The sequence below is a fragment of the Lemur catta genome, chromosome 16 (assembly GCF_020740605.2).
Source record: "Lemur catta isolate mLemCat1 chromosome 16, mLemCat1.pri, whole genome shotgun sequence".
Classification (NCBI taxonomy): domain Eukaryota; kingdom Metazoa; phylum Chordata; class Mammalia; order Primates; family Lemuridae; genus Lemur; species Lemur catta.
The window spans coordinates 14,978,554-15,005,321 of NC_059143.1; the positions used below are offsets into that span (position 1 = coordinate 14,978,554).

A 26,768-nucleotide genomic window follows, 5' to 3' on the forward strand; every position below is an offset into this window, starting at 1 on the left:
CAGTAAAACTTCACAGTGCCCCTAACTGAATGGTTGCAGTTGAGCAGTTCTGGTAATAACACATTTAAAATTTCCAGTGTGAAATATTTTGAAATACAAATTAGAAATTTGGCTGCCCTATTCTCAGCAAATACTGAAATTCTGTTTAGTCTCTAAAATTAGCTGTATTCGGCCTTTGGGATTCTGTAATTGGTATTTTCTTGTTAGTTGTATTTACATAAAAAATTAAGAACATCTTATTTATTTCACTACATAATAATTCATTGGGTACATTTTACACCGCCTTTCTTGTCTTTCCACTTTATTATTCACTCTGCTGGATTTTCCCTCCTCCCTTGACTTTCCTCAGAAAAGCAACAGCTTATGCTAACAATGCATGCATGCATGCTGGGCTGTGGAAACAATGGTTTTAAACTCTATAAACCATAATGTCATTTAAGTAATGGCAACCAGAAACCACTCTGGTTTCTTCTCTTACCTTCTTCAAGGCTGTATTTTGCAATTAGGTCCTGAATTATGTCGTGAGCGGAGACAGGTATTCATGAGTAAAGTTTGGAGCCTTGCTACCACCCCGACTCTGCATAAAGGAAAGACACACCTTCCAAAAGGCTTTACCGTCGCTCGCAACACTCAATACCATTCTGTTCAGCTTAAAAACCCATCCCTCATCACCCACTCTGGCTTGAAATGTTTTCAGTTTACACGTACAAAGATTCAGGTCACCCTTAATCTGTTTTATTCCTGCCTCCATTAAAAAAGAAGACTAAAACAATATGGAATCCCAAATTCACCTTAGTACACCTAGGAACACTAGAATTGAACGAAAGACTGGCCTCCTCACCGTTCCACAGTTTCAGCCGCCCGGGTCGCATCCCCCTTCTCACTTCCTCCAGCCCCACCTCCAGACAGGCTCCGCCCCTTCCTCACAGCCAATGAGGCGCGCCACACCACAGGGAGACCACTCCAGGGACCCGCCCCTTCATCTCCCTAGGCTGGGGCGGGCCTTCTTCCCCTCTTTTTTTTTTTTGGGGGGGCGCATGCGCACTCTCATTGGGCCCTAGAGAGACGCTTAGGGATCGGTTTTCTCTTCTTTCTTTCCGCGATGGTGCGACTCTCCGAAACCCTTCCCACCCTATTATTGCTGAGGACCCCCGCTCCTAGTCACTGAGAAGGCGCTGCTCCGGCCTTGGGTGCGGCAGTACCCGGATGTGGAGCCGCTCTCGCCCGGCGGGGACTCTGTGGCGGGGCGGAGCGCGGCGGCGTGCGCGGGGGCAGAGAGAAGGGGGCCTGTGGGCCCGGGCGCTCGCCGGACGCCGGGAGGTACCACCGCTGCCCACGGGGGAGGAGGCGGCGCCGGCACTTGGGCGCCCACCCCGGAGCGAGGGGCCGGGGGAGCATAAAGGCCGGCACTTAAGCTTGCTCCCCGCCACCCTCGCCGTCCCCCCCGGGCTGGCCTCCCCTGGCCCCCTGCGCTCCTCGCGCTCCCGGCCGGGGGAGAGCGTGGTTTCCTGGCGGCCGACGCTGTAGCCTGGCCGGGGAGCCCGGAGGAAGCGGGGCAGTCCCCGCCCACGGCCCCCTCCGCTCTGCTCGCTCGACGCCGCCGCCTTCCAGCCGCCGCGAGCCGGGCTCCAGTCCGAGCGGGGGGCGCGGCGGCGACGGCTGGGCAGTGACCGTGGGCTCCGCGCGGACCCTGCAGCCGCCCCCGTGAGTTATTCCCACGTCCCCCGGGGCTCGCTGCCGCCCCCGCCGGCGCCGAGAGTCCGGCCCGGGCCCAACTCCCTCACGGGCCCCCCGGCGGCGGCGGCAGCAGCGGAGCCCACCGCCCGGGGCCCAATGAGTAACTCCCGGAATAACCGGGTGATGGTGGAGGGGGTCGGAGCCCGGGTAGTGCGTGGCCCGGACTGGAAGTGGGGGAAGCAGGACGGCGGCGAGGGCCATGTGGGCACAGTCCGGAGCTTCGAGAGCCCCGAGGAGGTGGTGGTGGTGTGGGACAACGGCACTGCTGCAAACTACCGCTGCTCCGGGGCCTACGACCTGCGTATCCTGGACAGCGCACCCACGGGTAAGCTGTGGCCCCCTGGTCCGGGGCCTGCGCGTGGGGGGCAGGGGCGAGACTGCGGTGGGCTTCGGGGCCGCCTGGCAGAGAGGCCCTCGCTGGGACACCTCGCCCGCTGCGCCCGCCTGCAGGGAGCCTGCAGGGAGCGGAGAGGGGTAAGGGCCAAAGGGAATTTTAGGTTCAGTACGAGTAAACAAAAACTTTGAGAAAAGACCCCCTGCCCTCAAGGGAAACGATGGCAGTACCATCACTAGGGTGCTTTCAAGCCTGGAAGACACAAAGCACCGGGAATACAACCGACACTGTTCCCCTCCTCCTTCTCTAGGGAAGGGGTTGGAGAGGCCTGTCTAATAAACCATTGACATTAATCAGCCACCAAGTGATAACTGTCTGAAGGGAGGCTTGTCTGGCCATATGGTGCCTAGTTGACCGGTTACAATTGCTGAGGGGCAGCTGGTACCTCGGATCTGAGATACCTTTTTTTTCTTGCCTCCCGTAACACAGAATGACTTGGAGCTCAGTAGTGGAATGCTACTTGGGGACCCTGTGGAATGATTTTTCCTCTAAATTGTTTAATTTTATGTCTTAATATGAATAGAGCGAAAACAGCCTGAGCTCTTGAAGCATTTCTTTGTGTTAAATACTTTTTCCAAGTGGCAGATAGGCATGTTCTTTTTTTGTTAACATCCCGTCTCAGTACGGTGATGTCAGAGTCTTACCCATTCACCCAGCAATGAGTCAGTGTCCTCCTTGATTCACTAAATTTTAGGGGTCTGTTTGTTATTGACTCTAGAGTTTTTAAATATGATTAACTGAAGGCTTGCTTTCACAAAGTAAATATCTATTTTAATTCATTTTTGCATAGATATATCCTTGATATTTTTCCTTGATTCAGTAGAAAAATAGTTCAAAGTTAAAACTGGATGCTTTCCAGAATTCCTAAATGAACAGCTTCTAAAACATTATGGTTTGAGTTTGTTAAAGCCTAACAAATCTTGAAATGGGCGTATAGTCGATAGCAGCAATAAAAAGGAAAGTAACTCAAGCCAGCTCAGTTTTTGAACAGATATTTGATAAAATTGTGTCTCTTAGCTAGCTTTTTAAACATTGAAAAGGATGCAAAAAAAAAAAATAATAAAAAGATTCAACAGTACAGAAAGGGGCAACTGTTATCAGTTTCTTGTGTATTCTTAAAGAATACTCTCTGAGGCTGGGCGCGGTGGCTCACGCCTGTAGTCCTAGCACTCTGGGAGGCCGAGGCGGGTGGATCGCTTGAGCTCAGGAGTTCGAGACCAGCCTGAGCAAAAGCGAGACCCTGTCTCTACCAAAAATAGAAAGAAATTATCTGGCCAACTAAAATATATATAGAAAAAATTAGCTGGGCATGGTGGCGCATGCCTGTAGTCCCAGCTACTCGGGAGGCTGAGGCAGTAGGATCGCTTGAGCCCAGGAGTTTGAGGTTGCTGTGAGCTAGGCTGACGCCACGGCACTCACTCTAGCCTGGGCAACAAAGCAAGACTCTGTCTCAAAAAAAAAAAAAAAAAAAAAGAATACTCTCTGCATTGCAAGCATATATGTGAATATACTGTAAATCTACTCTGCTTTTAAAGTACAAGTGATAATAAACTATATTCACTTTTGTGCATTTTTGTTTCTTTCACTTAATAATTCATATTGATGATTGTTCCATTCTTTCATGGCTGCATAGTATTCCAGTGACTGGATGCAGTGATTTATTTAACCAGTACTTTATTGACAAGCATTTGTATTGTTTTAGGTCTTTTTATTTACAGTGATGCAGTGAATAAATCCTTGTACACATATCTTTGTGCATATGTGTTGAGTACTTCTGAAAAAGTGGAATTGCATTAAAGTGTGCACATTTTTAACATTTTAATAAATGTTGACTAATTGCTCTTTTATAATAAAAATGATTAAAAAAAATTTTAAGAGACAATGTCTTGCTGTCACTTAGGCTGTCACTTAGGCACTGGTCCAGCTGTAGCTCACTGTTACCTTAAATTCCTGGGTTCAAGGAATCCTCCTGCCTCAGCCTCCTGAGTAGCTGGGACTATAGGCGCACACCACCACACCTGGCTAACTTTTCTATTTTTTGTAGAGATGGGGTCTCCCTGTGTTGCTCAGGATAGTCTTGAACTCCGGGCCTTAAGCAATCCTTCTGCCTGGGCCTCCCAGCGTGCTGGAATTACAGGCAGGAGCCACTGTGCCCAGCAGACTAATCGCACTCTGAAGACATTTTACCAATTGACACTCCCTGCAACACTGTATGAGGCCTATGCCTGTTTCTGCATACTCTGTTAAAGTTTTGTTACCATGCTAGCTCAAGCTAAAGCCTGACCACAACTCTTGGAGGAGTTCTTGGGATCAGTAATTGTAGGTTTATGGGGAAATTTAAATATCTTTCTAGGCTAAGGAAAAGTATAACAAGTCCTGCACTATAGTGATTTTTTTTTTTTTTTTGAGACAGAATCTCACTCTGTTGCTGGGCTAGAGTGCCGTGGTGTCAGCCTAGCTCACAGCAACCTCAAACTCCTGGGCTCAAGCCATCCTGCTTCAGCCTCCCGAGTAGCTGGGACTACAGGCATGAGCCACCATGCCTGGCTAATTTTTTTTTTCTCTATATATTTTTAGTTGTCCAGTTAATTTCTTTCTATTTTTTAGTAGAGACGGGGTCTCGCTCTTGCTGAGGCTGGTCTCAAACTCCTGACCTCAAACGATCTTCCTGCCTCAGCCTCCCAGAGTGCTAGGATTACAGGTGTGAGCCACCGCGCCAGGCCCACTGTGGTGATTTTTGAAGGGCTTTTATGTCTATATGTTTTGTAGTATGGAGTGTATCCTTCATATTAATAGTTTTATTATCTTAATACAAAAACAGGTTTTTTTTTTTCAGAGAACTGTTTTAGAATCTTAGTTTAATTTAGAAGATAATTTTATGCAGTATTATGTGTAATGGTTCATCTTGTTCATCTGATTCTTTTAATAAACATTTTAAATGCAGGATAGATGCAGGATAGCCAGCCTTTGTGTGGAATGCTTATTGAAATGTATTTTAATTTCTTTAGACATTTTTTAAAAAAGGATTGCATAAATCATGAACTCTTAGATCTTGTTTTGCCCCAAGACTATATACTACTACTTTCAGTGTTTTCTTTTGTCTTCAAAATATTTAATAATTGGTATCCATTAACATTTTGTTATATTCTGATAGATTTATTCAGTATTTATTATATTCAGTACTTTACATAATAGTTAAAATTGAAAAATTTAAGTTTTCATTTTGAAATAATTTCAGGCTTATAAAAAAACTACAAAACTAGTAAGTTCCCATTTACCCTTTACGTGTCTTCTTCAGGTGTTAACATCTTACCAAGTACAGTTATTGAAACCAGAAAATTAGCACTAGTACAATAGTACTGCATTAACTAATCTGTAGGCCTTATTCAGATTTTACCAGTTGTCCTGCAAATGTTTTTTTTTTTTAATCTAACGTCACAGTGCTTTTAGTAGTGTCTTCCAATCTGGGCTAGTTCCTGGGTCTTTGTCTTTCGTGACCTTGACACTGACCAGTAGTCTTGTGCACTGGCCTTCAAATTGAATTTGTCTGCTACCTCCTTATGATTAAAATCAGATTATATATTTCGGGCATGAAAATCATAGAAATGATGTTTTGACCCACATATTAGGAGGTATGTGATATCCATATGTTTCATTAATGATGGTGTTAATGTGGCTAAGTCACCAGCAGTTCTACCCACTATTGCTTTTGCACCATCAGTGCAGTGCTGGCGTGAAAAAGGTAAATAATATGTTACTTACTATTATGAAAATACTTTTGATCTCATGAATCCCCTAGAGGGGTCTTGAGGATTTCCGTAGGGGTTTGAGAACGACACTTTGAAAATCACTGCCTTAGACAGAATTTCTTATTGAGCACATAGAGGATTGTATAAGAGTATTCACAGCAACGTTGTATGTAAAAGCAAAAAATTTGGAAAAAACTTAAATGTGCATCATCAGGAGAATGGATGGATAAATGAACTGTGTGAATTTGTACAGTATAATACTGTATAGAAAAGAAAGTTAATGTTGAGCAAATACATTTGCAAAAGAAAACCTATGGTATGTTGAAGTGCAAAACAACACTGTTTTTTAGGTAGAGTTTCTCAGCCTTGGCATTATTGATATTTTGAACTGGATAGGATAATTCTTTGTTGTAGGGGTGTCCTATGCATTGTAGGCCAGCATCCCTGGTCTCTACCCATTAGATGCAGGCCTCCTACTGGAGGGGATTGCCTCCTTTGAGACTCATTAATTTAGGGATATGTACATGTGTGTTAAATGTATGCCAAAAAGGTAATGATAAATACTGAATTCAAGGGAGTGGATATCTTTATGGTGAAGGGAATGGAGTGCAGTTGGTGGAAGTACACCAGGGGCTTTTTTACTATTTTGGTAATGTTTTATGTCTTAAATTGGGTGGTTGGTGCATAGATATTTGTTATTTTAATCTTTTTGTGTGTTTGACAAATTTCATAGTTAATTGATAAAAAGACAGCCTATGATATCTACCAGAAGGAGAACTGAGGTTGCCCTTTATTGTTCATTCTTTGTTTCCTACTTATAACCACATTGTATGAACAGAAAATTTATTGCAGTATGTTTGGGAATTAAAAAATGGGTAACCTTCAACATAAAATTCTTTGAAACTTTTCAGAGATTTAAGGATTCAGTAGTGGTTGGGTCAGTGTGAATCTTTCTGATATTCCCTCACCACATGTTGGAGATTTTGTCTGGGAGTTGTATGTGGGTCTGTATGCCATATAAGCTTTATTTTTTTCTTTCAGGAGACACATGATATATTTGAATTTATGGTCTAGGATAGTTAAGCCTTGCAAAGAGGAGCATTTAGTATATATTTGAATGATATAACTCCTATCTTGTGTCCACATATTATTTGGCTAATTTGTAGTAAGCAAGAAGATTGTGGAAATACATGGGTTATTATTTAATTCATTTGGAGTTAATTTTATGAAGTCTGTAGTCAAGTAGGTATAGTTGACTTTTTATCGTTTAGGCATTAATTTTATAGGATTTAGGGAGAAATGTGTTTTTAATTATGCTTGTTTTGTGGTCACTTGACTGTAGTGTTGTACTGTTACCAGAGAGAATGGAGAAAATGAATTTGGATTTCCTGTTTAGGTTCTTTCTATCATTCTTGGTATGGATCAAAAAAATTAAGAGGTACAGAAAATCAGCTTTATTCAAAACTGGCTTCTGTCGTAGTTAGTTCAAGCTGTTTTAGGGGTAGTTCAGGCAGTTCTTTGCCCTTTTCTTCCACCCCTAGCAAAGGATGCTTCTTGGGTCACGGGGGAAAAACTCCTCAGATATTTTGTATTCAGTTGAAGGTTTAAAAGTGCTGACCCTGGATTAAAAAACTGAAATGGATTAATAATCCTCAGGTTTTCCTTTTCTGAGGTCCCCTATTCTGATCTGTTTCTAGAACTACAGTAGAAAAGGTTATTGTCAGGGGACAGAGCCTTGGAAAAAAAGTAGGACTTGGGAGAACAGGGTTTTGGGAGTAGGATGCCAGACCTGGAAAGCATGAAATATTATTGCATTATGTTTTTTACTAATATTATCTGCAAGGAAAACTTTATTTTCTTATAGATCCTACCTAAAGACTTCTGTAAAATGTCTTTCTTATTTTATCTCCATCTGCTAAAAGATGTTTTAAATAATGAAAGTGTGTCCAGTTCTTTCTTAATACTCCCTGTGGACTGCAGCTTGGTAGAATCGAGGACTTCAAGAAATCAATTAATAGACTCCTATGTCAGTACTTCTCAACTTTAAGCAGACAGATCATCTGGGGACCTTTAAAAATACAGATTCTGGGCTGGTCCGAAGACAGTGAGTTTTCTCAATTGTTCAGTCAGTTACAGATTGAACTCCTTGTTGTACTCATTCCCACTTCTCACTATTGCATTTGACTAGTCTTAAAAAAAATGCATCTTTGCAATTGTGAATTGTGCTGCTATAAACATTCAGGTGCAGGTGTCTGTTTTATAGAATGACTTTTGTTCTTCTGGGTAGATGCCAAATAATGGGATTGCTGGATCAAATGGTAGGTCTACTTGAATCTGTTTAAGGTATCTCCATATTGTTTTCCATAGGGGTTGCACTAGTTTACAGTCCCACCAGCAGTGTATGAGTGTTCCTGTCTCTCCGCATCCATGTCAACATGTATTGTTTTGGGACTTTTTGATAAAGGCCATTCTCACTGGAGTTAAGTGATATCTCATTGTGGTTTTGATTTGCATTTCCCTGATGATTAGATGTTGAACATTTTTTCACATGTTAGCCATTTTTATATCTTCTTCTGAAAAATTTCTATTCATGTCCTTTGCCCACTTTTTGAAACAACCCAAATGCCCATCAATTCATGAATGGATTAGCAAAATGTGGTATATGTATACCATGGAATATTACTCAGTTATAAGAAATAACGGTGATATGGCATCTCTTTGGTTCTCCTGAAGAGAGTTGGAACCCATTCTATTAAGTGAAGTATCCCAAAAATGGAAAAATAAGCACCGCATGTACTCACCAGCAAACTGGTTTCCCTGATCATCACCTAAGTGCACATTTGGGAATAACAGGAATTGGGTATCGGACAGAGGTGGGGGCTGGGGGGAAGGGATGGGTGTATACCTACTTGATGAGTGCGATGCTCACTGTCTGGGGAATGGACACACTTGAAGTTCTGACTGGGGGGATGGGGGGAGGGGATGGGTGCATACCTACGTGATGAGTGCGATGAGCACTGTCTAGGGAATGGACGCGCTTGAAGCTCAGACTTGGGGGGATGGGTGGGTATGGGCAATGTATATAACCTGAACTTTTGTATCCCCATAATGAGCTGAAATAAAAAAAAATGCAAATTCTGATTCAGTAGGTCTGGGATTCTGTGAGTATTTTATTAGAAATGAAAGCTCCTAGGTGTTGCAGATGTTGCTGGCTCATGGATGCACTTTGAATAGCAGGGTACTAAGTGACTATTTGTCTACCTGAGATGCCCAGGCCCTGTTTTCTTCTCTTCCCCTCAGCAGAGTCCAAGCCTTGGTTGGTTGTTAGTCATACAGTATGTTACCAAAAGTGCGGTACTTTGTCCCTGAAGCAGACTCAGTGAGAAAGAAGAATGAGGACAGGTGATTTGAGGAAAAGGAAAGAGAAGTTTATTAATTTGCCAGCAAATCAGGAGAGTGGCAGACTATCCTCTCGAAAAACCATTTTCTTGCCTTTAAGCAGAAATACAGGGCTTTTTAAAGGGGAATTTTCAGAGGTTGGACTCAGGTCTGTGTGACCAGTGTCACCTGTGGTGGCCTTAGGCTATTGTTTAATTCTAGTTAGTGGTTTTGGTCGACCTTATCTCAGTGAAGATGATCCCATGAGCTCTGGACAGTTCTGTTGAGCCATCTCTCTGGTTTAAGATATTAGAAAACAAAGAACATTTTTTCTGCCCCTTTAATTACTGGCCTCAGGCAGGAAGGAAGGTTTTAATTCCCAAAAAGGGTATGGGGTTTTAAAGAGACAAATTGTAAAACATTTGGCTCTCTTTTAGACCATTACCTTTATTATAATACATGTCTTTAAAACAACATTGATATTATTAGTTGGGGAAAAGGGAAGTGTGTATATAACTTAAATAAAGGAACATGTAATAACACCTTTGAGGCTAGGCATGGTGGCTCATGTCGTGTAATCCTGGTAGTTTGGGAGGTCGAGGAGGGAGGCTCTCTTGAGGCCAGGGGTTCGAGACCAGCCTGAGCACATAGTGAGACCTGTCTCTACAAAAAAAAAAAAAAAAAGAAAGAAAGAAAAATTAGCTGGGTATAGTGGTGTGTGCCTGTAGTCCCAGCTACTCGGGAGGCTGAGGCAGGAGGATCACTTGAGCCCAGGAGTTTGAGGTTGCAGTGAGTGACTTATGACAATGCTGCTGCACTGTAGCCCACGTGACACAGCAGAGAGACCCTGCCTTCAAAAAAATAAATAAATAAATAACTCTTTTTCCGATTTTTGTTTCCTTTTAATGATTTTAGCTGATTGAACTGTTTTTTGTTTGTTTGTTTGTTTTGAGACAGAGTCTCGCTCTGTTGCCTGGGCTAGAATGCTGTGCTGTCTGCCTAGCTCACAGCTACCTCAAACTCCTGGGCTCAAGCAATCCTTCTGCCTCAGCCTCCTGAGTAGCTGGGACTACAAGCATGCACCATCATGCCTTGCTAATTTTTGCTATATATTTTTACTTGTCCAGCTAATTTCTTTCTATTTTTAGTAGAGCCGGGGTCTTGATCTTGCTCAGGCTGGTCTTGAACTCCTGAGCTCAAACAATCCTCCCGCCTCGGTCTCCCAGAGTGCTCAGATTACAGGTGTGAGCCACCATGCCCGGCCTGATTGAACTGTTTTGAAATGTGTTTCTATAATACATATGTTCATGCTAATTTTAAAAAATTTGGAGGTTGTCTGGGAAAGGGGGGAAATTTGAAAGTAACTAAAGAACAAAAAAAGTTTCCTGTAATTATGCTGCCCAGAGACAACTATTTTGATGTATTTTTTTCAGTTTCTTTCCAAAACATTTTTTGCACAGCAGAGGTTTTACTACTACATATAGTTTTGTTTTCATGCTTTTTTCTACTTGACATATATCTTTGTTGTCATTATAAATAATCTAGTATGGTAAAATAAGGTAACATATTTTTATGCCTTAAACTTACTCATAGAGAAGTGTATATGTATTCCTATCTCTCCCTTGTCAAAAGTATACCATATGCACTGTTACTCAGCTTTCTTTTTTCATGTATTTTTGTCATGGACATCTTGCAGTGTCAACACATAAGACTCTGTCTTACTCTTTTTATTAATAGCAGGTACATAGTATTTAATAGTTAAAAATATTTTACTTAACTATTTCTTGATGGACATTTATAGTGTTTCCTTTCTTTGTCATTTGAAACAATGCCACAAGCAAACTTGTATCTATGTATCTTTGTGTACTAATTTTTTAGCTTTTATGCTACTTTGTTATAGGAATTTCTCTTGTAAGTGACATGGGTAAATGTTGTCTTCACTGACTTTGAGAATCTCTTTTTTAAATAGAGGAATTTAACTTGTTTGTATTTATTGTGATAGCTGATACATTTTCAGTGATTACTATTACCATTTTTTATTTTTATGTTTTCTTGTGTATTTTTTCCTGATGAGCTAGAAATTTTATCACCTGTTTTCTTTTTCTTTTCTTTTCTTGCTTTTCTTTTCCTCTTCTTCTTCTTCTTTTTTTTTTTTTTTTTTGAGGCAGTCTCTCTCTGTCTCCCTGGCTAGAGTGCAGTGGTGCCATCATAGCTCACTGAAACCTCAAACTCCTGGGCTCAAGCAATCCTCCTGCCTCAGCCTCCTGAGTAGCTGGGACTATAGGCATGTGCCACCACACCCAGCTATGTTTTCTGTTTTTTACAGAGATGGGTCTCACTCTTGCTTGGGCTGGTCTCAAACTCCTGATCTCAAGTGATCCTCCTGCCTTGACTTCCCAGAGTGCTAGGAATACAGGCGTGAGCCACTGCCTCTGGCCCTATCACCTTTTTTTCTATTCTGCTAGTGGTTACCCTTTAATATTTAACAAACTGATTGAAAAATTAGTTTTCTATATGTGTAGAAAATTAAACAATCTCTTTAATTTCCCCTTCCTCACACTTCTTATCCTTTCTGTCATCCTGGTTTTATGGAAATTATCAGGAAAATTAGTCCCAAATTGTTGTTCACATTGTCCTTGTTCCTTCCACTCTGCTGTACTCTTGTAAATGTATCATTCTTTTTATGTTTTAGAATTTGCTCTTTTTTTTTTTTGAGACAGAGTCTCGCTCTTTTGCCCTGGCTAGAGTGCCGTGGCGTCAGCGTCAGCCTAGCTCACAGCAACCTCAAATTCCTGGGCTTAAGCAATCCTCTTGCTTCAGCCTCCCGAGTAGCTGGGACTACAGGCTTGCGCCACCATGCCTGGCTAATTTTTTTCTATATATTTTTAGTTGTCCAGATAATTTCTTTCTATTTTTTAGTAGAGACGAGATCTCATTCTTGCTCAGGCTGGTCTCAAACTCCTGACCTGGAACGATCCTCCCACCTCGGCCTCCCAGAGTGCTAGGATTACAGGCGTGAGCCACTGTGCCCTGCCAAAGATTTGCTCTTAAAATTGCATTAAGCCAAGTGTGGGAGCATGACCCTGTAATCCCAGCCACTCAGGAGGTGGAAGTGGGAGGATCTCTTGAGCCCAGGAGTTTGAGGCCAGCCTGGGCAACATAGCAAGACCTAGTCTCTTAAAAAAATTTGCATTAAGCTTCACAGTTATATTATTAAGAATTAATTGGGTTTAAAATTTTAGTGCTTTCTTATACTGTATCTCATGTCTTTGTCTTTCTTCACTTCTAATTTTTTGGGGGAAAAAGTCCTTTTTTTTTCTTTTTGACATAGGGTTTTGCTCTGTTGCCCAGGCTAGAGTGCAGTGCAACCTTACTCACAGGTGGTTTCTTGTAATTATACAAATTTAATTATATAGTTATATTTAGCTTCCAGTAAGAAACACATCCATCTTGTAAAAGAGTTTTTGCTGTTAAAGCAAGTAATTGAGCTGCATATGAAGCTGTCAGATTCTCTAGGTTGAGCTGGTTAGCCTTTACTATTATGATAGTACAGGGTCCTTAATCTTTTACATTTTCTTTGTTTGAAACACATCAGCTCAAAGCCACAGTCATCGTATACTCTTGAAGCCAGTCTCTGTCTTTGGCAGATGTGAAATTATGATAATAGTATTCAGTAGTATTCAAAGTACTGAAACCTCACCACTGTTATAAAGTTTGGTGGTTTTTTTTTGTTTTTTTTGCTTTATGAGAAAATTGGCCTATTAATATTTATGTTTGTATGTTTGTGGTCAGGGCAACATAGATAATTACATTATCTGGAATGGGAAAAAGTTTTCAATTAGCAGTTAGAATTGGTTGACTTTTTCCTTTAGCTGTGAAATAAATAGATTAGATAAATTTAAGTATAAATTTTCTCCTAGCTTTGAAAATTTCATTTGCTGTTAATAATAAAGAGCTAATAACTATTCACACAGTTAACTCACAGCTAACCCCCAAAATACAAATTAAACAAAAGATATCTTTTCACCCCAATAAGACTGACAAAAATTAAAAATCAACCGTGGAAGTCAACCATGCCTTGTTCATAGTGCTTGGGACCAAATTTATAAACTTTTAGATTTTAGAACCATTATATAGAATATTTGCCACATAATATGAAGCATGTACTTTGAGGTCCACAACAGTGTTCTGTAATCAAATACATTAATATTTTTGCAGGAAAGCATGTGAATAATTCTTAAGGGGTTAAATGAAGGCTATATGTTGTATATATACAGCCTCTTGTTCAGATGAGGGTTTATCCCTAGGTGAAAACTTTTTTGGATTTGGGTTTTGGCATTTTTTGAAGTTTGCAATTACAGATAGAGAATTGTGGACCGATAAGGGATTTTCTCTTACTCCTGAAAGGATCATCTATATCTCTTGGGTCATACATCTCACTTTGGAAACCATTGTTCTAAGTCACCAAGCAGGAGCTTATACATTTTAAGTATACCTGTAGAAAAATGGCTTTTTTAGAGCATTCCCCCTGATTCTCCTAAACTCATCTTTCTACTCATGTACTTTCATATGTCTTCACAACACTCAGCTTGCCTTTCTTATTTGTCTGAGGATGTGGTGACAGCACTTGAACTGTTTCCTGAGATGGAACTAGAAACATAGCAACAATTTTTATCTTTGTACACCCGTAGATTAGCTCTGTGTAGTATAAACAGGTTCTTGGGAAATAGTCTGGTACCTAAGTTATCTTTAACATTTTTTTTATGATGGAAAATGGGTTCTAAATTCTCAATAGCTGGCTTATAAATGAACTTGTGGGACACAGTTAAGATAAGTAGGATTTAAATTAGTGGATGAGATAATGTCATAAATAATAGAAAACAGCAGATTGTCCAAACGTTCATTTTTGGCTTTGGAATACTTCTTTATACACACACACACACACACACACACACACACACACACACACACACACACACACATATTTTAAGTAGATTTACTTTTGTTGATATTTGTTTGGGGTAGAATTAGTTTATATTCTTAGAAGCATACTTATGAGTATTTGATTTTCTTGAGGAGTGGACTTATCTTTTATTTTTTGTTTTTAAACATTTTTATTTTTTTAACAGACAGGGTCTTCTTGCTCTGTCTCCCAGGCTGGAGTACAGTGTGGTTCACTGCATTTTTGAACTTCTGGGTTCACTGCAGCTTTGAACTTCTGGGTTTAAGAGATCTTCCCACCTTAGCCTGCTGAGTAGCTAAGACTACAAGCATGGGCCACCATACCTCGATAATTTTTATTGTTTGTAGAGATAGGGTCTCACTATGTTGCTCAGGCTGGTCTCAAACTTCAGGCCTCAAGTGGTCCTACAGCCTCAGCCTCCCAAAGCACTGGGATTGTAGGTGGAAGAGTGGATTTATCTTCTTGATGATAATTCTGTTCCTAAAAAAAAGCAGGAAATGGGGTGGAAACTTTTCATAGCAAAAGGAATCATTATTTGATTTCTGTGAGTTTTGCAGGGCTAGTGATAATAAATCATGAGAGCTTGAAATCATAATATTTTACATTATGAATCCTTGCTCATCCCTCTTCCTCTAGTCTCTCTTCAGGTTGTAGTGGAAAATGCAATAGCTTAGGAATCAAGTAATCAAGGTATTTATTCATTCTCCATTTTACCAAGTGAGCCTGTTAACTAGGGGAATGGGTTACCATTTACTGGGCTCCAGTCATGTGTCAGACATTGCTAAGTGTTTCACATATTTTATCTCATTTAATCCTAATAATAATGTTGTTTGGTAGGCTTCATTTTACTGATGAGAAAATAGGCCATGAGAAATGAACTAACTTGCCCAAGACTTCACAAGTAGTAAGTTGATGGTAGAGATACAAAATTCCAGGTCTGTTCTTCCTTTTTTCCACTTTGCCCTTAATTCAACATTTATAAAATGAAATTGGAGTAGGTCAGGGTACACAGGTGTTTTGCTCCTAAAATCAAATGAGTTTTTACCGGTTAGTACGGTTACTTAAAGGAAATAAAATTCTTAAGTTTATGTTTCACCTCATTAATTTTCTACCCCTATGTAACAGATGCTGAAAGTATTAAATACAAGCAAATTGCTGAAATTGCTAATCGTACACCTAGTTTGACAACTTGTTTCTTTCTTTTGGACAGTGTGTGGCATGGTTGTAATTTTATTAGGCATGCTTGTAACAACTGTGAGTAGCAGAGGCTGCAAAAATAGAGGAGAGAATTATTTGTCCAACAGAGTAGATATGAGGGAGTGGTAGATTTTGGGTGAGACACCTTCAAAGACATTTCTTAACACATAATAAGAGTTGGAAGTAGATGGTATGTCATTCTATTGCACTATTGAAATTAACTTGAAAAAAGATAATCTTTTTAATTTTTAAAATGTATCTTTTTGGGATTTATTTGAATATTACAGTAGGATTTAATCACTTATATTTTAAGTCCAGCAGATTGAATGGGGGAACATGATGCCCTAGACATGTAATTATTCTTCAGATAAGATCAGTCCGAAGTGAGGCGGGGAGAAAAACCCCTTTGTAATCAGACCCACATGGGTTTGAATTTGAGCCTGCCACTTACTAATGTTGTGTGACTGAAGACAAGTTACTTCTCTGAGACTCAGTTTCTTCATCTATAAAATGGGGGATAATGATGCTTACTTTTTAAGATTGTTGGGAAGGTTAAGTAAAGCGTGTGTAAAGAGTTGAGCTTGGTACTAATAAATAGTGGCTGGTATTGTTTATAACAACAATTCTATTTTCATTAATCTAGTATTTCTCAAGAGTGAGGAATGTGGATTATGCCAACCAGCTGGCAGGTCACGAAGGTCTTGCCCTCATTAGGAATTTTAATTACAGTTGAGACAATTTCTAAACTAGTTAAGTATTTTGATGGTTCAGGGAAAATAGGATGGATACTTTAGTTGGTTAACCCTCCTTAATCTCTGTACTACTTTTTGTCACATTGATTTGGGCTTAAAGACGAGTGGATCCATAAATTGGAAGTAGAATTTCTTAGTTGGTTGAATGACATCAACTGTTATGACACAGTAAGTAATTATGTTTGAATAATGGTTACTGATATGTATATTCTTTTTTAATGTTAGATGAAATCTTTTAATTTGGGCAAAAATTTAAAGTATTAGCGAGGCACCCTGTCAGTCTACCAGGGTTTTTTTTTCTGTTTTAATAAAGTTTTAAAAATTATTATATAATATTTAAGATATCCAAGTGGATTAATCAGTATTACAGAAATAATCGGATATCCAACTATTCTGGGTAAAAAAGCATTACTAATTAATATATTTGAATACCCTGTGTACTTCTTCTCAGTTACATTCCATTTTTTCCTTTCCTAAAGTAACCAACTATCAGAAATTATTTTTATCATTCCCATGAGTTTCTGTATATTTATGACACATTTTCCTGTGTCTGTAAATAATATATAGTACTTTATTTGCAACACTTTGTTTTCTGTAATTTTTTTAAAAAAATTCAGTATTGTGATCGAAGGATATGTACATGTTGAATTCTGTGGCTGTTGAACCTTCATTTTAGGTATTTCATCGTATATCTAATTAATATATGTATCCATTCTTTTGTTAATGAACAATTATTTACTTTTTTATTTTGCTATTATACAAAGTGATAATTTAGATATTCTTGTTCCATGTTGAAGTACTTCATACATAACTAATTACAGTGAGAACTCTAGTTTGTCATCTTTTCTACCTAGAAGTTTAACATTTTTCTTAAATAGATCAGTGTTTTGTGAATTTGAGCTGTTTTTATTCATTTTCCAAAGAACTTGTGGTTATTGATCTTGAGTAGTATATTTCACTGTTTTTATAGCATTTTCTAACAAAAAGACTTCAGCTATGTAAATTCTCTAAGTTATTGAACTTAGCTGGGATGCCATTAAAACTTAGAGCAGATGGTCATTTGAGTATTAGTAGAATGAGTCAAAAGCTATCATCAGGTGGTTCATTTAATGGTGGCAGATGTCTTCGTAAAGCTTAGCAAAGGAAAAGAGCATTAGCTCTCTAGGGTAATATGGTATTCTATAGCAAGGAGAAAAAGCACTTAATGGGTTTAGTTAGGGAATTAAGTTTTACGAAATAAAAATTTTAAGGAATAACTTGCCAGGGCTAATAGTTTTAGGTGAGATGAATTGGGTGGATATAATAAGGGGAAACAAAAAAGCTACCACGGTACAGTAAAAGATCAGTAAAATGTTGGCCTTGTTTATTTAATACCCTTTCTCTTGCTTTATGTTTTCTTTAAATATCAACTTTCATTTTAAAGTCAACTAATTCTCATTAAAAATTCTGTAGTGCTCATTTTGGTAGTGGAATGGGCTGCTTTGTTTACTTTTTCCAATTCTTAGTGCTAGTCTGTTTCACAGCTGTTCAGTAGCTTTGTTGGCATTTGGACTGTGGGAACCAAGAAAGAGTTTGGATGTGCTTTTTTGTGCATTAATGGTTTTCCTGAAGTATGGGGTTTTTTTTTTAACCATTGGTCATTGTGTGTAATAGTTCCTTTTAAAGAAAGCCTGACACAGATTATGAGCTCATGACTGCTATCATTATACTTTGTGGAAAATGAAAATAGAGATGAAAAATATGTAAATAGGGCAGTAGTTGCAAGCTGGACCTTTTTTTTTCCTGGTGGAGTGGGAAAATCGGAGTACATTTTTCCTGTCTTTCATCAACCAACTCACATTTGAAGAGCTACACAGTTAGTTCAGGATAAATCTCTAAGTGTCCAGTGGATACTGATTTGTTTAGTGCATTTTACTTTTTTGTGATGATGGAACTAAATCAGAGACCTATTTTAGACCTTGTTCAGAAATTTAACTATTGTGTGAACATTTACTGTTACTGGTATTTGATATTCTGATGTTTTTGGTCAGCTTTCTTGTGCTAAGACAGATATAGTTTTTAGACTCTAACTATAAGCATGTGGCCCTGAGGAGTATATTTAGGTAAGTATGTTTTCTTTTCATAATCATGATATAACCCAGTATAAGGATTAAAAGAAATAAAAATGTTTAAGTGGCAGTTATATACCTTATTATTATACTAAAGTAATTCAAATATTTGCTTAGGATCCCTCATGTTTTTGTTTTTAGTTTTAATTTTAAGTGAAATGACATGACATCTCTGATGCTTATACTTCATATTAAATGCTCCTCTTCACCCAGCTGCTTTCTAGAGTTAATACACATTCAGTGTAAAAAACTTGGAAAACCACAAAGCGTAATACTATCAGTACATTTTAGGAATTGTCTTTCTGGTTTTTCTATGCACATGTATTATATATGTATTATGGAATATATTTGTCAAAATATACTTAGTTTCTTGCAAACTACTTTATATAATGATAATATATTTTACCATGTTGGTAATATTTCTTCTATAACATGGTTTAATAACTGCATAGACTTTCCCTTTATGGATTATCATAGTTTACACACGAGTAGCCCCATATTTTCAACATTGGTTATGTTAAATTTTTGTCTTTATCTACTATAAACAATTAAGTATGTTTGGATTTACCTTTTAAGAAATTCCAGGGCAGGATCAAAGTCTTTTAAGAGATTTGAAACATTTTGCAACACTCTATACCACACTTCCGTAGTTTTTCTTTTCCCCTTAGCAGTATCTGACTGGCTTTCTTGGCACATCTTAATGCAGTGGGATAGTATTTTTAAATTTGTGCCAATTTGAGAGGATAAAATTGATATCTCTTGTTTTTTGTTTTCTTTTTAGAATTATAAAATTAATAACATGCTTAAAATAACATGTTAAACAATTTGAAGGCATATTGAACAAAATGTGAAAGTGTGTCTCCCCAACCTGTGCACCCTCAGCTATTGTTAGCAGTTTGGTGTGGGTTTTCAGATTTTTCTGTAGCCACACACTTGTGTATATGTGTGGTCACATGTGTGTGACTTCTGAGGTTTGTTTCATGCTTAGAAAGACTTTCCTCAAATTCGTGAAATATATTGTTCAACTTTTAAGTGGCACTTTTACGGTTTTCTTTTTATCACACTTAGCTCTTTATTTTATCTTGAATTTATTTTGGGGTTGATTGTACAGTAGGGAGCTATGACAAAGTTATTAAATATTTTCAGCTCATTTTGTTCTAATTACTATGGTTATATAACAGATTACCCTAAAATTGAGTGGTGAAAAGTACTTTATATGCTCATGGCTCTTCTGGATCAGAAATTTGGAAATGGCACGGTGAGGAATGGCTTGTATCTGCTCTGCAATGTTTGGGGCCTCAGCTGGGAGAGTCAAATAGCCGTGGGGCTGGGACAGCCAGAGTTCCGTAGGCACTTTTTTATACTTCTCTGTGTTCTCTCCGTGTGGTCTCTCCACTGTGGTGGCTTCAAGATAGCTGGCTCAGAACTCCCGGTGCATGTAAGGTGTGAATCCTGAGGTGGGGAGAGAGTGACAGACAGACATGGACAGACAAGTACCATCTGCCTTGGATTTTATGGCCTAACCTCAGAAGTCACATAGTGTCAATTCTTGTGTACTCTATTGATCATGACAGTTACAAATGTCTAAAGCGGTCCAGTGGGGAGGGAAGTAGACCCCCACCTCTTGATGGTGAATTGTCAGTGTCTCCTAAGAAGAGCACGTGGGATGAAAGGTGGATTGATGTGGACATCTTTGGAAAATACCATCGGGCGCACCTCTCCTCCGTTTTAAATATACATTCAGTTTTCAAGGAATATAACTAGTATATAATGCCTATTTAAAGCAGATATACCTCTATTTCAGTATTAAAATCTGTGAATTAAAATAATCCTCATGTTAAATGTATTGTTATTCTTGACATTTCTCTTTAACAATGGCAGTTGTGTGAAAATTTAAAATTCAGTTTAATAGCCCAGCATCAGACAATTATGACAGTTCTTCAAAATCTTTTTTCTGTTGATAGGTTTCAGAATTTACCTAAGAAATTTATGTTTTGTATGAGCTAGAATAATATTTTACCTAACCTTGTCAACTTTTGGCATTTTTGTTGGAAGTAATATTTAAAAAAATGAGAGAGAGAGAAAGTGCATGCCTGGGCATGGTTCCTCACACCTGTAATCCCAGCACTTTGGGAGGCTGAGGAGAGAGGCTCACTTGAGAACAGGAGTTTGAGACCAACCTGGGCAATGTAGTGAGACCCTGTCTCGAAAAAAAGAAATAATCACAGAATTATTTTTCCAAGATAGACATTAATATAGAATTGACTACATATTAATTTAAAGCAAAAATAGCAAATTCTTACTAACTCCTGGGATGATTAACCAGTTTATGGATTATTTGGGTACCTTGATTGTTTTTTTTTATGCTTTAGGATTTAAGAAAAAAAGCACTTTTCTGTATATTCGCTGTACACAGAAAGGAAGAATAGATGACGGTTGCATTCGGCTCTTTGATGTATATTCTAAAAGACTGAAGCATATAATACTAGTGAATGTTGGTAGTTGAGTTGTGTAAGTATAATTTTGTGGTTTTTTAATTTTAGAATTTTAGTTTACATTCCATTTAGACTAGAGTATAATTTCTTTCTTTTCTTTTCGTTTCTCTCTCTCTCTCTCTCTTTTTTTTTTTTTTTCACTTTGTTGCCTGGACATGAGGGCAGTGGTGTATGATCATAGCTCACTGCAGCCTCAAACCCTTGGGCTGAAGCAATCTTCCTGCCTCAGCCTCCTGAGTAGCTGGGACTGCAGGTGCATACCACCATGCCTGGCTAATTTTTCTTTCTTTCTTTTTTTTTTTGTAGTAGAGATGGGATCTCACTATGTTGCTCAGGCTGATCTTGAACTCTTGATCCTCCTGCCTTGGCCTCCCAAGGTGCTCAGATTACAGGCATGAGCTACCACGCCCGGCCAACTAGACTATAATTTCTTTTGTGCCTGTGGCCAGTGATAAGTTTCATGATTGATGCAGTCAGACTTAATTAGCCATTGGATAGAAAAACATCATTGTTAACTGATGAAAGTGGCAGGTCATCTACTGTCATGTAGTGCTGTCATGGCAATTGTATCCTCTGATGGTGTTCTGGAGTGAAAATTGAAAGGAATTTGGAAGATAGGTACAATCCCTGGGAAGCTATAAGTTTAGGGGAAAAACCTGAGACACAATAGTAATAAGAGAATGGGCATGGAGAAGGTGGGTGATTTGCTAAAATGGGATTAATTCACACATACATGAATAATTGAATATTCTATATATATATGTAATCTCTGAAAATTGAAAACCTTATAAAGCTTTTTGATTTCTGTATAAGTATTGTAGAATTTACCTGAGATATGTGATGATTTTGATTATTAAGTTATTTAAATAGATGACTAATGCATGTAATGATCTATATTAAAATTAAGTGTAGTATAATTCTTTATATTCACATTTTGTTTTAAAACTTTTCAAATGTGTTCACCTATTACTTTAGCCTGACAATGTTTCTTTCCATATGAAAGAGTTTTCTTAATTTATAGATGAGAGTATTGGTCCTAGAGTAGTTTAAGTTGATTTTGAATATTAAGTAGGTAGTAAGTTATAGAACTCGGTTCCCAAATCACATATCCTTGTTTTTACCATTTAATGTAGCAATTTAAATATTGTATCCGGGTTAAAAATCATACCTGATCTTGCCAATTCCTAACTTAACTGTGTAATTTATCTTCAAGTCTCTGACTGTATTTCATGTTCCTGCTAAACAGAGCTGCTCCTGGTTCATTGAACACACACTCTGTACTCTTCTGCCATTTCTTCCTTTCTTTGAAAGGTCTCCTCATCTGTGGTTTCTGTGAAACTTTTCCCAGTTCTTTTTCTGAGTTAGTTTTTTAGATGAGTTTGTATCAATGGAGACATAGGGTTGTATTTTTTAATTAGCATGTTCTTATTTACTTTTTGTTGGTGGCTCTCCTTGTTTTTAAGCAGAACGGTTCTAGATTTCAGTTTATTGTGCTGTTTAATTGCTAAATATTTCCAATACTGTTCTGTCTTGAATAATCTCATTTATACTTTCTTGTTTATACCTCCTACATCTTTTGTCTTCTAACTCACAGCTACCAGGTCCTAAATTTTTCTTGACTCTCTCTCTCTCCGCTTCTACTGTCACACCCTAATTTAAACTATCATGATCTTAACCTGGATTGCTATGAACTTCTTACAACTTGACTCCCTTTCTCTAGCCACTTTTACATTTGTTCTCCATTCTGCCGCAAGAATGATATTTGAAAGCAGCAGAGAGCCTGTCCACAATAGAAATGAAGAAATAGTTCTGAATTAATCAGTAGACATTCATGTCCACTGTCTTCTCTATCCCCATTGTCAAGCATTTGTGTGGTATGAGACTACAGGATTGCATAAAACATATTTGATGTTGGGGTATCATGTTCTTTTGTAGTCCACCCAGCTTCTTTCTAGTATTTGTTTCTTTCTTTCTCTTTCCCTGCTTCCCCCTTTCCTTCTGCCCTACCCTCCCCGCTTTTCTGTAACCTTCTGAGCTCAAACACAGGCTTATACTCAAGTCTGGCCCTTTGTTTTAAATCTTGTTGCTTTGATATAGAAAATCCATATGTTTTTCTCCCCCTTCGTATCTGGAAATAGCAATAGTGTGTTACTTCTTGTAGAATTCAGTAATATTATTACTATTGTACTCTAGTTTATGCACATATAGCACATTCTTATAGAATTTTTAGAACGTACTGTCTCACCTTTAAAGGCTATATTACCTTCTTCAAAGGGGACTGAAGTTCTGAGAAAAAGGGCTCCTTTCTTTAATTATGGACAATTTCTAAACTTAAAATAGAGAATAATGTAATGAACCCCCATGTACCCATTACCCAACTTTGACTAATCTTGTTTTATTTAAATTTCACCTTACTTCTCCTCCGTGGCACCCCCCAGCCCCATTATTTTGAAATAAACACCATTATTTTGTATGTAAATACTGTAGTAAAAATGACCTTTACAAGGACACAAAAATAGCTATTGACAGAGTCAGAACTTGAATTCAGGAGAGAGTCACTAATACACTTATAGCCCTTGCTCGTTCGATATTGAACTGCCACACAAGCCACACATTGTTGAGAAAAAAATCCTAGTTTTAGTTTATTGAACAAGTGACAATATTATAGGATAGTAAAGGAACATTACCTCCAGTTCTATTACCCTAAAATGAAAGTAATTTTTATTACTTTATATTGGTACTTTTTATAGTTCTAATGTCTGTCTCATCTATACCTGTGATTATTTTTAGTGGAGGTAATTTTACCAAGTGCTTGTTTTTTTTTCTTCTAGAGTTTATTACTTCTTGTTCCTTAAGGGGAAAGGACCCTACCACAATGTATTATTTTCCTTTATTTTTTTTATTTTTTATTTTTTTTTTTGTGACAGAGTCTCGCTCTGTTGCCCAGGCTAGAGTGCCGTGGTGTCAGCCTAGTTCACAGCAACCTCAAACTCCTGGGCATAAGTGATCCTCCTGCCTCAGCCTCCTAAGTAGCTGGAACTACAGGCATGAGCCACCATGCCCGGCTAATTTTTTCTATATATGTTTTTAGTTGTCCAGCTAATTTCTTTCTGTTTTTAGTAGAGACGGGGTCTCGCTCTTGCTCGGGCTGGTCTCGAACTCCTGACCTCGAGCGATCCTCTTGCCTCGGCCTCGCCTCCCAGAGTGCTAGGATTATACGTGTGAGCCACCACACCCGGCCCTTATTTTCCTTTAAATAGGGAAACTGTCTTGCAATTATTTTCTAAAGTTTATTGTTAATGGGAAAAAATTATCAATACCTAGGAGTAAATTCTTAATTGATAGTTTGTTTCCATGATATCATAAGGATAAAATTGTCTTTTGTTTTGGAGTATTGTTTAACTAGAGAATAGGTTAAAATTCTTCCAAAGATTTCTGAGGTTTTGTAGTTCAGAACATCTACTTGGTGGTAAAGGATTCTTCTGTTTTTCTCTGCATTGAACCTAAGTTTCAGTTTGTGGATGAGAGCAAAGAAAGAGCTACTCTGAGATACATTCTTGCTTATGAAAAAGGGAGGAGAGAGAAAATGTTTAGTTTATAACTGTACTGATTAAAATATTTGAGATCTATTATCTTGAAGCTGTATGTGGTATATTTGAAATGTTATTTCTTTCCCAGTTTATTAAAATAACCTCTAAAATGCACTGTTCTTATTTCCCCCAGAGAATAATATTTAAATAAATTATATTTGTAATTAACATAAGTATGTATCTTTATTTTAATAGGCATCAAGCATGATGGAACCATGTGTGATACCTGCCGCCAGCAACCAATCATTGGCATTCGATGGAAATGTGCAGAGTGTACAAATTATGATTTGTGCACAGTGTGTTATCATGGAGATAAACATCATTTAAGACATCGCTTTTACAGAATTACCACACCAGGAAGTGAGCGGTAAGGGAAATAATTTTTTTCTTCAGTTGTGATTCCTTGTTTGTATTTGTTTTATACTACTGAGCCTTAAAAATAGGATGAGCAAATAGCTTTTTTTTTTTTTTGAGACAGAGTCTCGCTTTGTTGCCTGGGCTAGAATGAGTGCCGTGGCGTCAGCCTAGCTCACAGCAACCTCAAACTCCTGGGCTCAAGCAATCCTCCTGCCTCAGCCTCCCGAGTAGCTGGGACTACAGGCATGCGCCACCATGCCCAGCTAATTTTTTCTATATATATTTTTAGTTGGCCAGATAATTTCTATTTTTTTTTTTTTTTTTTAGTAGAGACGAGGTCTCACTCTTGCTCAGGCTGGTCTCGAACTCCTGACCTCGAGCGATCCACCCGCCTCAGCCTCCCAGAGTGCTAGGATTACAGGCGTGAGCCACCGCGCCTGGCCTAGCAAATAGCTTTTGACAATTAGTTTAGTATCGGAAGGTAGCAGATAGCAGAGTAGAAGTAGACCAAGCCTGCTGAAGGTGGAACTGTATGTATTTTTCCAGGGTGATCTGGGATATTCTTTCTCTAGCTTAGAAACTTAGCACTACTCTATGTTCCGAAATGCAAAGGCAGCCCAATTATTTTCTTCTCATTATGCTTGCTATTCTGTTAATTGCTACCAGATGAATACTAGGGCCCATTGATTGAGTCGATAGGCATTTATTAAGACTACATGGCAGCTGCTATGTTTGTGGACATTTTTTTTCCCTCTCCCTCCCCCCATAATAGCCTTAAGGTGTTTAAAAGTTAAGGGAAATAATGGATCAGTGATTATCATGTGATGTTTTGGACTGTGGTAGAGATATGTATTAAGTGTCTTAGGAGCAATGAGAGAGTATTCATTATTAATGGGTGCAGAGTTTTAGGTGATGGAATCTTTTCATGTAGATATGGATAATGCATAGGAGCAAGAATCTAGCCAGTCTTAGGGAGACAGCTAGGAGTAGTAGTATTAGCAGATAAATATATTTTAGAGTTAGACTGTATTGGTGAAAATCATGGTCCTGCCATTTATTAACTGAGTAGTTTTGAACAAGTTGCTTATTTTGTCTTTTGCTTATACTTAAAGTTAGGGAATAATAAAGACATTCTGAAAATGAATAGATGAACAATGAGATGAAATTAGAAAAACAAAACCCCCTCAACTTTTCTGATTATATGAATGAGAAGGATATAGAAGAGCAAGCGATAGATGGCGTTGGAGAACCAAACTGGCCCAGATAGTTGAGTGCGGAATATTTTTCAAGGTTCATAATCTTCGGTCAGTATGCAATATTTTGGAGACAGTTTAGTGTAGGTCAAATTCTGGCCACAGATGTATTTTACTAGCATACAGATTACTCTAAATTTTTGAATAATTGTTAACCTTTTAAAATCAAGTGATTTCACACAAAAGTCTAAGTTTATGGATTTTTAAACTCCTGCCAGAAGGCACTCGACACTGGACTTAACGTTCTTTTTTTTTTTTTGAGACAGGGTCTCGCTCTGTTGCCCTGGCTGGAATGCAGTGGCATCATCATAGCTCACTGCAACCTCAAACTCCTGGGCCCAAGCGATCCTCCTGCCTCAGCCTCCCCAGTAGCTGGGACTGCAGGCATAAGCCACTATATATACCCAGCTAATTTTTCTGTTTTTTGTAGAGTGGGGTCTTGCTCTTGATTAGGCTGGTCTTGAACTCCTGACCTCAAGCAATCCTCCCATCCTGGCTTCCCAACATGCTTAGGATTATAGGTGTGAGCCCCCATGCCTGGCCTACATTTGTTCTTAGCAGCAGTTGGCTGAAGCAGAGGAGCAAGCACCTGCGTCCTTTAAAACAGATCATGCTCTTGAGTTGACCTAAGTTCTTGTCACCTCCTATTGTCTTCCTAAGTGTGAGGTCAAGTGCCATCTGCCATTTGTCATTGTAGTACTATTTTTCTTAGGCCCTCATTTATATTACTTGCCTCCAGCTTTAGGAATTTGAGTTTACCACCTCTAAAATAGTAAAAAGTATAGTGATACTCTG

At 38.6% G+C, this 26,768-nt stretch overlaps 1 protein-coding gene and 1 long non-coding RNA gene across 5 annotated transcripts in view; one reads left to right on the forward strand and one right to left on the reverse strand.

Moving 5' to 3' along the window:
- The window catches only part of LOC123621914, a 32,332-nt gene extending 31,451 nt beyond the window's left edge, over window positions 1-881 (reverse strand). For all 4 annotated transcript variants that reach the window (XR_006729331.1, XR_006729329.1, XR_006729330.1 and 1 more), the window contains exons 1-2: window positions 792-881; window positions 479-577 (exon numbers count right to left, since the gene is read on the reverse strand). This is a non-coding gene — a long non-coding RNA (uncharacterized LOC123621914). The remainder of the gene's footprint in view (window positions 1-478; window positions 578-791) is intronic.
- Window positions 882-1,615: 734 nt separating this feature from the next.
- The window catches only part of MIB1 (MIB E3 ubiquitin protein ligase 1), a 115,399-nt gene continuing 90,246 nt past the window's right edge, over window positions 1,616-26,768 (forward strand). The window contains exons 1-2 of the mRNA XM_045527999.1: window positions 1,616-2,062; window positions 24,559-24,730. Of these exons, the coding sequence (XP_045383955.1) occupies window positions 1,834-2,062; window positions 24,559-24,730 (401 nt within the window). The 5' untranslated portion in view covers window positions 1,616-1,833. The remainder of the gene's footprint in view (window positions 2,063-24,558; window positions 24,731-26,768) is intronic.